The sequence below is a fragment of the Microtus oregoni genome, unplaced genomic scaffold (assembly GCF_018167655.1).
Source record: "Microtus oregoni isolate MIOR12 unplaced genomic scaffold, Mior012 000055F_ref0000237, whole genome shotgun sequence".
Taxonomy (NCBI): Eukaryota; Metazoa; Chordata; class Mammalia; order Rodentia; family Cricetidae; genus Microtus; species Microtus oregoni.
This window is the reverse complement of record NW_024543831.1, coordinates 11,300,042-11,317,838: the sequence shown is the minus strand read 5'-3', so window position 1 is coordinate 11,317,838 and position 17,797 is coordinate 11,300,042. Positions and strand designations below refer to the sequence as shown.

The 17,797-nt window shown below is 38.6% G+C and overlaps 1 protein-coding gene across 4 annotated transcripts in view; it reads left to right on the top strand.

Moving 5' to 3' along the window:
* The window catches only part of Dmxl2 (Dmx like 2), a 122,147-nt gene that overhangs the window by 47,347 nt on the left and 57,003 nt on the right, over positions 1–17,797 (top strand). For all 4 annotated transcript variants that reach the window (XM_041638391.1, XM_041638393.1, XM_041638389.1 and 1 more), the window contains exons 12-17: positions 411–1,089; positions 1,747–1,868; positions 7,478–7,567; positions 10,166–10,289; positions 13,440–13,559; positions 15,115–15,342. In XM_041638391.1, coding sequence (XP_041494325.1) covers positions 411–1,089; positions 1,747–1,868; positions 7,478–7,567; positions 10,166–10,289; positions 13,440–13,559; positions 15,115–15,342 — 1,363 coding nt within the window. The remainder of the gene's footprint in view (positions 1–410; positions 1,090–1,746; positions 1,869–7,477; positions 7,568–10,165; positions 10,290–13,439; positions 13,560–15,114; positions 15,343–17,797) is intronic.

Genomic DNA, 17,797 nt, shown 5'->3' with positions numbered 1-17,797 from the left:
CTTGAACTAGCTATATAGCTGAGGATGACCTTCAGTTCATAATCTTCCTTTCTTTACCTTCCAAGTGCTGGCATTAAAAGCATGTGCTCATCTTCAGTTTTATAAGCCAAATTAAACTGTTTTTATGCATTCTCTTTCTTAGCTTTATTATAACTTAAATACATGATATGGTTATTTTGATACATAAGCTATCAGCAATGTATTTGAAACTTTATTTTTCATCTTGTATTGGGCTATGAATAGTGATCTAGTACATAAGTAGAAGAAAGGAATTCAGCTATACAGAGGTCAAACTTGATTCTTTTGCTAGGAAATGGGGATTTGGCATTCTGAAAATAAAAGTGTGTTTAGAAAATATTTTTGAGAGAAGGCAAACTCCTTATAATGAATCATATGTTTGTGTTTAACAGGTTTCTTTTTCCTCTCGGATTCCTGTTGCATTTCCCTCTGGGGATGCAAACTCTCTTAGTAAAAACATCATGATGTATGCCTGTGTAAAAGCTACAAAAGATTCACACCATACTCCACCACACCAAGAGCCAATGTCTGTAGATAGTTCTCATGGGTCACAGCCACACTCCAGATTGCACAGTACAGACATGAACATTTTAGCACCCACAGTGATGATGGTCTCTAAACACATAGATGGGTCTTTGAATCAGTGGGCAGTTACTTTTGCTGACAAGTCAGCCTTTACTACGGTTCTGACTGTATCCCATAAATTCCGATACTGTGGTCACCGGTTCCACCTCAATGACTTGGCGTGCCATTCGGTCTTACCCCTGTTGCTGACATCCTCCCATCATAATGCTCTGCTGACTCCTGAATCAGACTGTCAAGTAAATAGATTAATAGATCCTGTAAAACACACAAAGGAGTCATCGAAACAGCCTCTTAGAAATGCAGCAACTCGTACCTTTCATGACCCGAATGCAATCTACAGTGAACTTATTCTGTGGCGTGTAGACCCCATAGGCCCTTTGTCATACACTGGAGGAGTGTCAGAATTGGCTCGAATTAACTCTTTACATACCTCAGCCTTCTCTAATGTGGCATGGCTTCCGACTCTTATTCCTAGTTATTGTCTTGGTAAGTGTTTATTAATTTGATTGTAAAATGAATAAAGTTTAAATTATTATTTGTTATGAGCAACATCTTTTTTCTTATTTATTTTTATTTTGAAATATCATAGCTTGCAACGTGTTATAGACAATGTTGGCCTCAGACATTGAGATCCTCTGCCTCCCATGTGCTGATATTATCACCATGTCTGATTCACAAAATGATTTATATTTGTCATTGTTAAGTTTTTTAAAAAAAATTATGTGTATTACTGTTTTGCCTCCATGTAAGTCTGTGTATCATGGTGCCCTAAGAAATCAGAAGAGGGTATTAGAGCCCTGGGACAGGAGTTACAGACAGTTGTGAGCCACTGTGCTGGTGGTGGGAATCAACCCTCCAGAATAGCTAGTGCTCCTAACTGCTGAACCGTCTCTCCAGCTCTAGATAGTTTTCAATAGGTTCTCAGAATGTTGGAATAGGCTTATCTTTATAATTTTAAAGTTTTCTTTTCATATTTTTTAATTTTGTTAATAAGCTTATACCCATAAATTGTATCCTTTTGATTATGATTCTAGATGATAGTTATACATAGAAAGAAAAGTGTAATTATTTGTTTCTTATACTTTAATCAATAATAAAAATAAATATACACTATAACTTAAACACTTTGTTTTTTTCCCTCAGGAACATACTGCAATTCTGCAAGTGCTTGCTTTGTTGCATCTGATGGCAAAAATCTGAGACTCTATCAAGCAGTGGTAGATGCAAGAAAATTATTAGATGAACTGTCAGACCCAGAGGCCTCAGTAAGAATTTTCAAATCTTTTTCTAAGCTATTAAGTCTCATTTTAGTCTGTCTAAAACCATTGTTTGTGGCACATGCCTTTAATCCCAGCACTCAGGAGGCAGAGATAGGCGTATCTCTGTGAGTTTTGAGGCCAAGCCTAGTCTACAGAGTGAGTTCCAGGACAGCCAGGGCTACACAGAGAAACCCTGTCTCAAAAACAAACTAAAAACAAAAACCATTGTTTATTAGTGTTTGGAGAATGGGAATGTTTTTGTCTACGTATGACACACACACACACACACACACACACACACACACACACATCTTTATCTGGTTTCGAAGGTATATAAATTAGAACTTATATGGATATGCTGTGCCCCAACACATTTAACATATAAAGAAACAAATATCTCATTAGTTTTCTTTTGCAGGGAGGGCCCGCTTGTTCATCCTGGCTGCCCTGCTAGCTTAGCCCCGAAATAACCACACAGAAACTGTATTAATTAAATCACTGTTTGGCCCATTAGCTCTAGTTTCTTATTGGCTAATTCTTGCATCTTAATTTAACCCATTTTTATTAATCTGTGTATCACCATGTGGCAGTGGCTTACTGGGTAAAATTCCCAGTGTCTGTCTCCCATGGATCCATGGAGTCTCTCTCTGACTTTGCTCTCCTCCTCCCAGCATTTCGTTTACCCCCCCCCCCCCCCAAGTTCTGCCCTATCCAGGGCCCAAAGCAGTTTCTTTATTAACCAATGAAAACAGCACAAAGACAGAAGGACTTCCTACACCAGTTTTCTAAAATGATTGATTTTCTTTATAGTTTGACTTTTTTTTTTTAAAAAAGATTTTTTTTTAAAGTTTTTTAAAATGTGTATTTATGGGTACTTTTATGATTCAGTGTATATGCCATGTGTGTACAACAGATGCCCACAGGGAGTGTCAGATCCCCTGGAGCTGAAGTTATAGAGAGTTGTGATCTATCAAATATGGGTGCTGGGAACCAAATTTGGGTCCTCTGGAAGGGCAGCCATTGCTCTTAATTGTTGAGCCATCTCTCCAGCCCTAGTTTGGGTGTTTTAAGTCTTGGTTTGCTCAAAAAAGGTTTTAAGCCACCTTTACCTAACTGCTTATATTAGAAAATTTGAGTATTTCCAAGCCTGACTTGCTCAAACATATTCTGTGGTTTAGAATATATTATCTCTCAATTGTAGAAGTGCCTCATTCCAGTAGTTATATAGGAGATTAGAAGTCATATGTCTTACTTAATATTTAGATTTGAACATTGAATTTTCCATTTACTGATAAGGACACATCTCTTTATGAAATCCTGTTCTAAAATGTTTCTGGTGTTGAATACCAAATCCTGGTCTGAGGAGATACCTCAGTGAGAAAAATGACTAGCCCTGTAATCCCAGCAGCCTGGGCTAGAGCTCCAGATTCCGTGTGGAGGCTTGTATCTGGAATCCTAGCATTTCTGTGGTGAGATAGGAAGCAGACAGGAGAATCAGCTAGAAGCTTGCCTGTACAGCACAACAGCAAAAACAGACCTTGCCTCAAAAGCAAAGTGGAAGGAGAGAACCTACCTCCCCCAAATTGTCCTCTGCTCTCCATTCATGCACTGCCCTATGCTCTGGAACCTCCCCCAGTAAATAAATAAGTAAATAAGTGAGTCAACTTTGGACAGCAAGTGCTGTTTTTGAGTGTCTGTGTACCTCTTGATGTGGAGAGGACACAGAAGAGTTGCAATGCTTGCCTTTAAGACAATTTTAATTTAATTGAAGAAGAGAAATTGCTAATAGCTAGGTTTGGTGGCACAAGCTTATAATTCTAGCACTTGGGCAGTGGAGGAGGAGGATCAGGATGTTCAGGCGATCCTTGGTTACATAGAGAGTTCTGGGGCAACCTGAGTCACAAGAGACGCTGTCTCAAAAAACCAAAGGAGAAATTACTAATAAAAGAGCTACAGTTTAAGATAGAAGAGTAGGTATTTAAGGGGCTATGCAACTGACTGCTTGAAGTATGGCACTAGAAGTGTGTTACACCAGCAGAGAGGCCAATTAGGCTGAATATGGATATTTCTATTGAGGACTGTATTAAAATGAATAGGAATAGAAATAGTTTCAACCCTCAAGGTATATGTCTGGGAACCACATAAATAGGTACATCTAGTATGTAATAACTGGCAAGAAAAGGCCATCACAGTATTTGAAACTAAGTTGACTTTCATGTAGGCAGCTCCTTGAATTTATTGATTTGCCCATTCTTCTACAGACATATATGTCTGAACAGTGGTGTACAGGACTAAATTGAGCCTGCGAGTTATGTTGCTAGCTTCAAAAATAGTGACAGCAAGCTCACGTCTACTGGTCACTGTGTATCTGCCCTGGTTCTGAGTGTTTCACATATAGTTACTCATTTAATCTTTCCAACAATCCTAACAGGAAGGTAACACTATCGTTCACACTTTAGAGCTGAGGAGACTCAAGTGTTGGATGGCCCCTTTCCTATAGAAACTCCAAATAGAGCCCCTTTCCTGGCCTCTGTGAGCTTTTAGAGGTCATCTATGTTTCTTGGCTCCTGACCTCTTATCTCCATCTTGCAAGTCTGTCAGAGTTGTCCCCCCTCTGTTACATCTCCTTCTCAAAATCTGCCTCTCCTACCTCCTCAATGAAGATCTAGAGATTACAGTGATCTGCATCCTGCATTTTGAAGTTGTTTGGGTCTGCGGAAGTTCCATGTAATAACTCGTCTGCAGAGAGGAATTATGTAGCTGTCTTGAGGGAAGGGGGCCTATTATCTTTTTTTTTTTTTTTTTTTTTTTTTTTTTTTATTATTAAGTGCTTTATTTACTGTATGTTGCCTGGATCATGGTATCATTTCGCAGCAATAGAATAATGGGTAAGGAATGTTACTGTTCAAATTTACTTTAACATATAAAAGAAATTATCTTGACTTATCATGGGAGACTAATTGCACTGTTAAAATGAGGGTGTTAAAAGTAACTGAAGTACTTTTAGATTTTAAAATTTTAAACTGACAAATTTTTTTTGAGACAGTTGTCACCTACCCATTGCTGCTCTTGCCTCTACCCCACCCCAGGTGCCAGAATTATACGCATGTGTCACCACACCTTGCTTATGCTAAACATTTAAGAAAGGTTTCATTATGTGAATATAGCTGGCTTATAACAAGCTGCCACATTTTTGACTCTTTTTAAAATTTATTTTTTACTGAAAATGGATTTTTAAATAGAATGCGTTATGTTTATGTTTTCCCCTCTCCTAACTCCTCCCAGACCTTCCCCACTTCCTCACCCACCCAAATCCACATGATTGTTTCTCTTACCACAGCACAAACAGGCGTCTGACAAATAATATTAAAGTAAAATTAGATAAAATTAGAACAAACAAATCAGAATAGGACCAAACAAACCAACAGAAAGAAAAGAGCCAAAGAAAAAGCACAAGAAACACAGATGTAGGGATACACACATTCACACAGAAATTCCATTAAAACAAACTGGGAAACCATAATATATGTGCAGAAGACCTGCAAAGTTTAAAAAAAAAATCCCTGAGATAAAGCCTTCTAGAAGTATTACTGGTTTTGTTTTGTGTTGCCCCCTTGACTGCTGGGCATGGGGCCTGGCCTTGAAAGTGGTTTATATACCCTGCGAAACTTCATTGGAGAAAACTAATTTTTCCTTTGTGAGCAATTATTGTTTGGATATAGCTTCTGAGTTAGGGATGGAGGCTTGTGTCCACTTCCCCTCTCAGTGCTGGAACCTGTGCATATGTGCATCTTTCCTCTTGTGTTGGTAGAGAGTTTTGCACAGTGAAGACAAACCATTGGCCGAAATTTATACTTGTTCATGTGAGAGTCTTGGCCACGTGTTGGAAATCCTCAAGGAGCTTATAGAATGACTCATAATCAGATTGTCCCCTAGGTAAGCAGATAAGTCTTTGTGAGTGGAACCTAACCATCAGTGGTTGAGTGAGGAGTCAGTGTGCAGCCAAGACTGAGAACCATCAATACTCACTCACTCTCTCTCTGTGTTGCTGAGAATGAAACCCAGAGTCTTGTGCTTGCTTGGTAAGCACTCTCCCATTGAGATATACCTCAGCTCTGAACTGGAACTCACTATGCAGCCCAGGTTGCATCCTGAGTGTTGGAATTAGAGTCTTACCCCTCTATGCCCTGTGTCTTAGTTAGAGTTCGTATTGCTTGTGACCAAAAGTTACTTGAGAAAGCAAGCATTTATTTCACTTTACAGGTCTTTGGTCACATTTCATCACTGAGGGAAGTTAGGGCAGGAACTTAAGACAGGAATTTGGAGGCATTAAGTGAAGCACAGCCATTTAGTAATGAAGCTTACTGGCTTATTCCTGATGGCTTGCTTAGCCTGCCTTTCTTATATAACCCAGGACCATCTGCCTACGGGTGGCACTGCCCCCATAGTGCTGGTCCCTTTTACATCAGTCATTAATGAAGAAAATACCCTACAGACTTGTGTAAAGGCCAATCTGATGGAGCCATTATCTCGGTTGTGGTTCTTCTTTTTAAATAATTCTAGCTTGTGTCAACTTGTCAAAAATCTAATCAGGACACCCAACTTACAGCAGCAGCACTTCTTAAACTTTTGTATACACATGGATCTGGAGACACTGTTGAAGTGTAGATGCACAGTACACTTTAAAAAGTACTTTCTTATTGCTGCTATTGGTCTGTTGATGCTCTCTGAGTAACAGTCTTTGCTGTGCTACAGAAATCCTGGAATTTTAGCCTCACAGATTGTAGGCCATAGCTGAGTTCAGATTTCAGTAAATAACCTAGCAGAATGTCAAAACCATTTGTATGGGTTTTTTAGCTAAGACTTTAAATCCTGACTTTGGGCGAACATACTTATCAATAAGTTCAGCCATATTCAACCACTTATTTTATCTTTTGTGATTTAACCCTAGAATCTATCCCAATACATGTTTTCTGGAATTCTGCTGATACAAACTGGAAAGATCCCACAAGTCCATTGTGGATGTTGTTTCCTCTTAGAACTGACCTTGGGCTAAACTGGGATCTAAACTTCATTATTGCAGGGAGAGACATTGGAGATGGACTTTAGACATTTAGTTAAGATATTGAAAGATTTTTATTTAAAAGAGTTGGCTTCTTGGTGTGGGTTTTGAGGAGACTGTTCCCAGTATGAAGTTTGGGAAGTTTTAAGAAATCCAGAACTTAGCTTCATGTTTTAATTCAAACATTGTCCTCTAAAGAGACAGTCTCATTTGTCAATCATGATTCCTATATTTCATTTGGAGAGTTGTATTTTCAGATGGCACTAAACATCCATACACCACACACTCAGGCTTTGGGCTAGGTCCTTAACTGCATTTGTCTTGATGATGACATTGAAATAGCTAGCTGTTTGAATTACTTACATAAATATTGTCAGTTTTTCTAACTTCTTAATTTTAAAAACAGAAATGAGAATGGAAAGTTGTATTTCTCTAGCTATATTGCATTGTCCATCAGTGATTAAGGGGCGGGGGCTTAGCGTCTGTGATGCTGTCTCTTAAGGACAGAGTGGCAGTTTTGCTGATCATTGACATTTTCATTTGTTGTTTACAGAAACTTATTGGAGAAGTGTTTAACATTGTGAGCCAACAGTCTACTGCCCGACCAGGCTGCATTATTGAACTTGATGCAATAACTGACCAAGTAAAAACATGCTTTCAAATTGGTGATGTTCTGTGCTCTTTGATTCTCTTTATTTCACAGTGTTTTTTATGTATATATTTTAGGATGATTCTCATTTGGTAAAATATCCATTGTCTCGTGAATCTCAAAGTGTGGTTGTGTGGTTTTGTGTGTGTGTGTGTGTGTGTGTGTGTGTGTGTGACTAACTACTAATGATTTAGGAGTTTCTGCCCTCTAATTGACTTTATCTGTGTCTTTTTCTCTTATTTGAAGGAAGTTTGATTCAACCAGGGAAACTATAACCCAGTGTGCATGTCCTAAGAGAAGATACAGTGCAGCTGTGCAGAGTCTCCAGCTGTGGTCCCTCGTTCTAGCTTCCATTTTAGCTCAGTAGGGAATACACAGCATTTACTTGCTTGGGGCTCAGATTGGGCATTTTTATGAGATCCATTAAAATGCAGATGAAAGTAGCCCCAGCTTGGTGTTTCTATTCACAGCCCTGCCCTTCATGTAGTCAGGTTTTCTCTCTAGCTCCTACCTGGGGAAGAGGACCAATGGGAAAAGTCCATTTATCTTTATAATATTTTTTTTCTTCTGGGCTATGCTTCTGGACTGAAAGAGTTACACAGCCATTAAAAAAATTGCTTTGAGGAAGTAACCACATCTTTAAAACAAAACAAAATGAAAAATAAGACAAGTGTAGAGGTACTTATAATTTTTCCACAGTGCTTGCATTTTTATGGGAAATGAAGATATTTCTACTTATATGGAGAAATTATCACATCAGCTTTAGTAGCAGAAATGGGGCTGCCAGACTCAAGTTACTAATGAGGCCTCCAGGAAATTGTGATTCTCTGTTCTCAAGCTGCATTGTTTTTTTTTTTTTTTTTTTGGTTTTTCGAGACAGGGTTTCTCTGTGGCTTTGGAGCCTGTCCTGGAACTAGCTCTGTAGACCAGGCTGGTCTCGAACTCACAGAGATCCGCCTGCCTCTGCCTCCCGAGTGCTGGGATTAAAGGCCTGCACCACCATCGCCCGGCTCAAGCTGCATTGTTATGCATTAAGTTCAACTCGTTATTTCCTTTTTCTGCTCCAGAGAGATCTAGAAGAGTGCATTTCCCAACTGGGGCCCCTTTGCTCTCTGCACCATGGGATATTGGTGTGGTCCACTCTCACCTAGTCTTCCCTTGACTTTACATATACACCAGATTTGTTTCCCATCTGCTTCTGATTTTCAGTAGTACAGGGTGGTAAAGTCCAGCCACTGCAAGTGAATGGTTTGTAAATCTGAATCTAAAACTCCTTGTAGGTTTGTCCCAGTGTGTTCTCTGATCTCCCCATCTACCCCCCCCCCCCATTTTCTCTTATCTATCACTATTTGTCTCAGTTCCCTCCTCCCTGACTTAATCTTTTTTCCCCTCTTTCCTTCCCTGATTGTTTTGTTTGTTTTTGTGGCAGCTGACTGGAACTCACCACTGCCTCAGCCTCCAAGTGCATTCCCACCACTGTCTGTGTTCTTTAGTTTTGTATTCATGAAGGATTACCTTTCATTTGTTCCTTTTCTCTTGGGAAGATGACCTTATGTTATAAAGAGATTTTATACTTTTTACTTGGAGAGTTGTTAAAAGTGCTCTGATCTTTGATATACTTTTTATGGCTTAACCTAATATTATAGTCCTATTTCATTCTGTGTAAGAAATGAAAATTACCCAAAATTTTAAGATTATTCTGTGTTCATTCAGTGCCAAGCTAATCAAAACTACTTTCTGTGAGGTTGTCATCGATGGTCTCAGCACTCTTCCATTGTATTCCCTTGCTGTACCTTTTCCTTGAATTTCAGTTTACTAGGTAGTTCTAGGTGGCTCTCTGTGATTGCTTTTATTCTCTGTGCGGTCTGGAAACATGGCCGTGCAACATATCTCCAGTGGTGCATTTCATAGGTCCTTCTCTTGACCCTCTACACTCTCATGGAAATGTATTCTGCAAAGGTTGTCATCTACTATAAACAGGTTCTCTCACAATCCCCACCAAATGGCCTACAGGGGTGCTCTGAGAGCTTTTCTCAGGCGTTAGTGTTTGTTGGTGGAACTCTCAGGTAGACTTGGAAAATCTGCTGGTTTTTTAGTCTAGTGAGCATAGCTCTCAGGGCTGAAAGTGGTTTATGTCATTTAACTACATTTGTATTTTTTGAGTATTTTTTAAAGATTTATTCTTACTATTTTTAATTATGTGTAGGTATGTGTATCAGATTCTGGGTATGGTGCCCAAGGAGACCAGGGGTTTGATCTCCTGGAGCTGGAGTTACAGTTGAGAACCACATGACATGTGTTCTGGAAACTGAGTCTGGGTCTTAAGCTCTGAGGGAGCTTTCTAGGGCCAGTGTTTGTTTTTGTTTGAGACACATATCTGATACTCTGCTTTGCATTTGGCTGTGCTATCTTTGAAAGTATTTTTTTTCTTAGTTCAAGAACGTCTTTGCTTTCTCCCTGCTGTTTTCTTTCTAGTTAAATTAAGAATAGACTTTATATAGAGATTTGTGTTTTGTATATTAGTGTGGGGAAGGTGGGGAATGGGAAAGAAGGAATTTCAAAGATGAAAAGCTTCACTTTTCTCCTTTGTAGTGTGGCACAAATACACAGCTACTGCATGTGTTTCAAGAAGACTTTATTATTGGATATAAACCACATAAAGAAGATATGGAGAAAAAAGAGAAGGAAACAGAAATATTTTTTCAGCCATCACAAGGTATGATTTTGAGGGTAGGTGGAGACTTGTTTTTAGCTGATGAAGTGGACTGACTCACTGCCATTCCAGAACTGCCTGAAATAAACAGTGGAATCTCCTCTGGGAGGAAAAGTGAGTTTGCTTATTTTGATCATTAAAAACTCCCAGTTTTCATCATGTGTGGGGTTCTAAAGTGATCACTCAAGCTTGGGCATGTCCAGCAGTCATCTGTGAAAGCTGCCTGGTTGTCAGGGCTGGAGAGATGGCTCAATGGTTAAGAGCATTTGCTGCTCTTCCAGAAAGCCCACCTTTGGTTCCCAGTGCCCCCCCTGTTTTGGAAAGAAAGTAGGTTTTCTATGAGATCTTTAGAAAACAAACAGTATAATGTTTAGTTTCAACTTCAGAATTTCACATGAAGTATTTATTTCTTTTAGAAATTAGGATTTTGTATTTATAGCAGTCCTGCTATATTAAAATGAAAAGGCATGTACTGCTCTAAGAATTCATTCTCTACAGTGATTGCCATTTTAGTTTACCAAGGGTTTCCAAACAGTTATCCCTCTTTGATGTATTTCTTATCCCTCTGTCAAATTAAGCAAAAATTTTAATCTTTTTCTTTAATGCATCTTAAAGTTTTTCTCTTTTGTGTATAAAGTTTCTCTTTGGTTTTTCTACCAATTGTATAGCTGTTTTCCTAAAGACTTTACACGTGCATATTTTTCTCATCCCTTCCTCTTCTTATTTTTTCTAGCTTTTTAAAGAAATAAAAATACTTTATTTTATGTATACAGGTGTTTTGCCTGTATGTATGTCTGTGTACCAAGTGTGTGCCTAGTGCCTCTGTAGGTGAGAAGAGAGCATCAGCTCCCCAGGGACTGGAGTTAAGGGTCATTGTGAGCTGCCATGTGGGTGCTGATAACTGAACCTGGCTCTTCTGGAAAAGCAGCTGTTACAGCTAGGGTTTCTGTTACTTTGATGAAACATCATGACCAAAAGCAAGTTGGGAAGGAAAGATTTTATTTGACTTACACTTCCACATGAAAGTTCATCGCCAAAAGAAGTCAGGACAGGAACTCCAGCAGGGCAGGAACCTGGAGACAGGAGCTGATGCAGAGGCTACCGAGGTTTCCTGCTTATTGGCTTGCTCAGCCTGCTTTCTTATAGGATCCAGGACGACCAGGCCAGGAATGGAACCAACCACCAGGCCAGGAATGGAACCAACCACCAGGCCAGGAATGGAACCATTAAGAAAATACCCAGCAGCTGGATCTTTTGGTTTCAAGACAGGGTTTCTCTGTGTAACAGCCCTAGCTATCCTGGAACTTGCTTTGTAGACTAGGTTGGCCTCTAACTCACAGAGATCCACCTGCCTCTGCCTCCCAAGTGCTGAGATTAAAGGCGAGTATCACCACTGTCTGACTCCAACAGCTGGATCTTATGGAGACATTATTTCAACTGAGGTTCCCTCCTCTCTGATGACTCCAGCCTGTGTCAAGTTGACATAAAACTATCAAGCCTAGTAGCCAGAGCTCTTAACCATCTCTACAGCCCCCTACTGCATTTCTCAAGGTGATATTTTTGCTTACATTATCAAACTAGTGAAATAAAAATCTTCAGAATCATAATAAATAGTTTTTTTTATTATTTGCCTAAAATACTGGTTGTTTTTGTTTATTTGTTTTTTTGAAACAGGGCTTCTCTGTGTGATTCGGGCTGTCCTGGAACTCACTCTGTAAATAAGGCTGGCCAAAGATCTGCCTGCTTCTGCCTTCCAAGTGCTGGGGCTAAAGGCATGCGCCACCACCGCCCAGCTAAAATACTGTTATTTTTGTTTGTGTTTTGTTTGAATCTATATACAAAGTGGGTTTGCATATTCTTGTGCACATGAATGGCTGGGGACTAAATTCAGGTACTCACACTTACCTGGCAAGCATTTACCAACTGAGCCACCACCACCACCCCCGCTACCCAAAAGTTTTCATTTTAAAAGAAAGTTTATATTGTTCAATGTAGGTCTCATTTTCACTTCCAAGGAACACAGCTGTGAACAGGAAAAAATGTACCCATCTGTGAAATTCCTATTTGTTCTCTGTGCCTTCCTTTACCACTGTTGCTCTCTCAAATTACTTACAAATATTTAAAAATGTTAATTTCATGTAAAAAAAGCATAACAGGATAAAAATTTTTCTATCATCTATCATCTATCTATCTATCTATCTATCTATCTTTGTATGTGTGTGCATGTGAGGTCAGAGGACAACTTGGGTTCTGATGATTAAACTCAGACCTTCAGGCTTGGCAGCAAGTTCCTTTACCCCTGACCCATCTCACTGACCCTCACGTTTAATTTTCAATGCCTGATTAATGGCCTATCTTTGGATTCCTTTTGTGTTGCCTTTATGTATTTATTAAATTGAAGTTTTATTTAATATTGTGTATGTATGAGAGAGAGTTTTTAGTGTGCATCTGGAAGGGTACGACTTTGTGGAGGCACTCTCTCTCTCTACCTTTTCGTGGGTTCTGGGAATTGAACTCAGGCTTGTGTGACAAACTTGTTTACCCATTGAGCCATATCACTGACCTCTGTGTACACTTGATAGAGCCCGATTAGATTTGATAGCTCTGTAGCTTTTGACACAAAAATTATATTAAAAATTAAAAACCATCCTTAAAATGAATTCTTCCTGTATGAGTTCATTTTCTAATGTACTTCAGTAGTCTAGTGCCATAACCGGTATAAACAGAGAGATTTTAGCTGTGATTTTGGTCTAAGGTTGAAAGACTGTGTCTGATGGTAGCAGAGTCCTAGGGCCAGCTCAGAATATCACATAGGAAGAGATAGGGAATAAACCTCTTCTCTTTGCCTCTTAGAAAGCCACATTATGCAACATAGTGTCTTCATCCTGACATCCTTATCCAATCCTACCACCTTCTAAAGGCCCCACTTCTGAAAACTACAGTCAGATAATGTTTCTACCTTCTTAGTACCTTAATACAGTGGGAATTAAGTCAGCAAGAATTTTTGAAAGGACAAATCATATTCAAGTAAATCACATTTTGCTTTCTTTTCAACTTCTGTGCATATATCAAGAGGTTCTTTTTTATCTTTAAAAATGTTTTTCTAATCCTACAGAAAAAACATTAATTATTCTCTTTCTCTTTGAATAATAGGATATCGCCCACCACCGTTTTCAGAAAAATTCTTTTTAGTAGTCATTGAGAAGGACAGTAATAATAACTCTGTTCTCCATATGTGGCACCTTCATCTTAAATCTGTACAAGCGTGTTTAGGTAAGTAATTATGTACTGTTTTATACAGGGATGATGCAAAATAAAAACACTTTATAGTAAATTCTTTAGATTGGCTGATTCTTGATGATGAAATAATGAACTATAAATTGTGTTGATGATGAGAGTAAGAATCTCTGCCAAGCTTTATTTATTTTATATTATTATTACTATTTTGATGTGTTTGGGGGGGTGGGGTCTTGTGATATAGACTGAGCTTTGATAAAGCACAGCCCAAAATACTTGGTCTCCTGAGTGTTAGGTTTAGAAGATCTATACAACCATGCTGAGCTTCAGAAACTGACTGACCCTGAAAATAAACCAGTTTGTGGGCACATTAGGCATACTGGAAATAAAAAAAAAAGAAAGGTTGGCTGAGTTATTTTTAGTTAACATTTATCGAGTATTTACTGCCTGTTTGTGATGCCATGTCTTTAAGTGAGCTCTGCTGGTACATTTTTGTAGACTCTCATTGTTCTGTGATACACTGTGTATCAGCTTAGCATTATGAGAAACAGTTGCTGTTTGGCAAAATATAATTAGACACCTGAAGTTAGCATTAAGAAACACAATAATTTCTATATGCCTTACTATATGCCTTACTATACACATTTAGATTAATTATAAAGCAAAAAAAATGAATTTGGGGGGCATTATTTGGCACTCAGTAGCTTTTAGCTAGGAATTCATTGAGCTATATTTCCAGGCCAGTTTTCTTTTTGTTTGTTGGTTTTTTGAGGCACAATCTCATTATATAGCCTAGGCCAGCCACAAGCTCACTCTTTAGACTATATTTGGTAGTTTTTTGTTTGTTTTGTTTTTATACTACTTTCTGAGAGCTAATTATTAAAGAATTGCATGGACTGCCATATTAGGCTGACTCTGTGGGTAATAGGGTATTTTACATAGTTTTGTTTTTAACTTGTATATGATACTTAACTATTTTTGTGGATTGCTGTGTGACATCTCAATACATAATGTTATGTGTCATCTTTGATTCAGTGTAGCTGTCTCATCATCTCAGACATTTGTCTTTTCCTTGTCAAGGTGAATCTACTTTAAACTAATTAGTACAAAGTACTAAGAAACGTCAAAAAGATCCTATTATTTCTCATAATTACATTACTAACCAGTTTTATAAACATGAAATAAGTGTCTTTACCTACTAAACAATCTCACTCGCTTACTAGGTTGCTTATTAAAAGTACAGATTACTGAGCTCTGTCCCAAGTTGATATAATTAGTGTCTCTGGGGTTAGACATGAGAGTTTGTGTGTTTGTGCATTTAAGGCGTAGGAACGCTGTGCTATGTATGTAAGTTAAGGTTTTAGACCTCATATGTTGTGGTTTTCCCCTGACATGTCCATATGAAGGAGTTAGTCATGGTAAAAAAGAACCAAATAGTTTAAAAGTATATCTTCTCAAGGAACCCATAAGGAATTTGAGAATTGTCTCCTAAGAAGTAGAAGTACTTCCAAGAAGCTGCATTTCTTAGAGAATAAGAAAATATCCTCCCTCATATATAGTGTGATGAAACATCTCAAATGTATTTGCACAGCCAAAGCTGCAGAAGGGATCTCATCTGACAGCCTGCTCTCAGTACCTGGACAGAAGAAGGTGGACTCTTCTCCAGAAACGCCCCCGAGTGTGAGCTCCATGCCTCACTCATCGTCAATTGCCAATCTCCAAACTGCTAGTAAACTCATTCTGAGTTCCAGACTGGTGTACAGTCAGCCTCTGGACTTGCCGGAAGCTGTCGAAGTAATAAGAGCAACACCTTCAGCAGGTAGTGTTCTTGGGACTGAGCAGTGGTAGCTCAGAATCTTGTCTTCTGATGTGTGCTACAATGACATTGACTTAGTTATCACTTATAGTGATCTAACCATTTACAAGCATGTTTTGTTAATAATATTTTTTAATGATAAATTTAGTTTTTTGGCTCTCTTGACCATGCTCATGTGGAGGAGTAGGTAATGGTTAGAAGAAACCAAACAGTTTAAATGTATATTTTCTCATGGCAACAAGGAATCTAAAATTTATCTCCTAAGAAGTGGAAGTATTTATAAGAGGCTGCATTTCTTCCCCTTCCCCCGCCTTCCTTTCTTTCTTTTTCTCATTATGTAGCTCATGCTGGCCCTGATCTTTTGGCTTCTTCCTGTCTTAGCCTCCTGGGTGTTGGGAATACCTTTTTCTTTAAAAGTATCTATCAAATCTTGTTCACACATACATAATAAAGGTAAAACATGATTATCACAGAGTGAAGCCTTAAAATATAGGGATGGGATGCCACAACATAATACATGTGTAGGTCAGAGTATATTGTGCAGGAGTCAGTTATGATAGGTTCAGAGATCATACTTAAGCTATGAGATGTGGGGGCACGTATCTTCAGTACTGAGCCATCTAGATATGAATATAATAGCAAAATGAGCTTCAGTGGTTCACAGACAAATGTATTTCTTCTCTGGAGTTTTGCTATCATAGTATTCCTAAATGTAGACAAGATACCTCACATTAAAATATGCATTTCAGGACATTGAAATGGCTGTGCAGTAGAGGCATTCTCTGCTTAATGACCTGAGTGTACTCTCAGGTCCTAGAAGGTGGCAGGGGCCTCCACGTGTACACCCTGACACATGTGCACCTGCACTCATATACTGGAAATAGTTTATTTTTAAAGATATATCATCTACCTTTCTATTATTGGTCTTTCTATCTATCCCCTCCCTGCCATCGATATATCTTATTTTCAGAGCAGAATGTGACTGGCCTGTAATTATACTGACTTTAGCAAGGCAGATGAGGTAGTTTGAAGGATTGAACTCGAGGCTGCATTTGAAATGACTTGCCACTTGTGGAATTCTAATTGGAGAGTTCCTTGGATAATGATACTTGTTGTGGGAGCTGTGGGCTGCATTCTGCCACCCAGCTCCCAGCCACCTGGCTAGCTTAGCCCCCGAAATAACAACACACAAATTGTATTCATTTAAACACTGCCTGGCCCATTTGCTCTAGCTTCTTACTGGCTAATTCTTACATTTTGATTTCCCATTTCTATTTATGTGTGTAGCACCCCAAGGTGCGCTTACCGGGAAGATTCTAGCCTACGTCCATCCTGGGTTGGAGCTTCATCGCATCTGCCCAGGAGAGGGGAGCATGATGTCTCGCATCTGAGCTCACTTCCTCTTCCTCCCAGCATTCTGTTCTGTTTACTCCACCCACCTAAAGGCTGGCCTATCAAATGGGCCAAGGCAGTTTCTTTATTAGCCAATGACCTTCCTCCATCAGATACTGACAAACAAAAATGGAGGTTCAATCTTATTTTGATTTCTGGTGGATACTGAGTATGGGGTCTTCTTATCCGTCCCTCAGACATATCTGCATTCACAGTGGAAAGATTACCTTGAGAAAAATTTTATTATGGGCTTTTGTTTTTGATGCAGATCTAGACAAATCTTTTTTTTTAATTTATTTTTGGTTGGTTTTTGATGGAATCTTAGTAGCTGAAACTGTCTGAAACTCATTGATGTATTTTAGGAAATTTTTGAACTTATAATCCTTTTGCTCTGCCGTATAAGGGCTAGGGTTGTAGGTATATTTCCCAAATACAAAGTTTGTAAAAAAAATCTTTTAAAATCTTTTAAATATGGCTGTCTGGTTAAGAGCACTTGCTGCTATTCTAGAAAACTACAGTTAAGCACCCACATCAGGCGGCTTATAGCCTCTTGTAAATACAGCTCTAGGGATCTGTCAACTTCTTATGGCCTCCAAGGTCACCTGTACTCATGTGCATATATACAAACTTGGACATATACACATACTCATACACATAACTAACTAGTAAATATTTAAAGATACTTGGAAAGTTTGGCATATGCTCATTTGTTTATTGAAGCTCACAAATAATTATATTTACAGAGGCCTTATGAAATGTTTTCAAATGTTTCATAGACAGTAACATCCCAAGTCAAGTAATTACTGTTCCCTGTTATTTATATGGAACAGACTTATGTGACTAAATGATTTTTCCATTCTTCCAAAGTATTGATAGATTGGAACTTGTATCCAGGTTTTAAGACCCCAAAATATTAGTCATTATCTTATGGTTGGAGATAGATGGGAAGCGTTAGTGATTATAGACAGGAATGACATGTGAGGGTTCTGGTTCAACCTTAACAGAGGGTGAATTAAACTGAGTAAGAGATAAGATCTACTGATCTTACATTTTGTGGTTCTCTGAT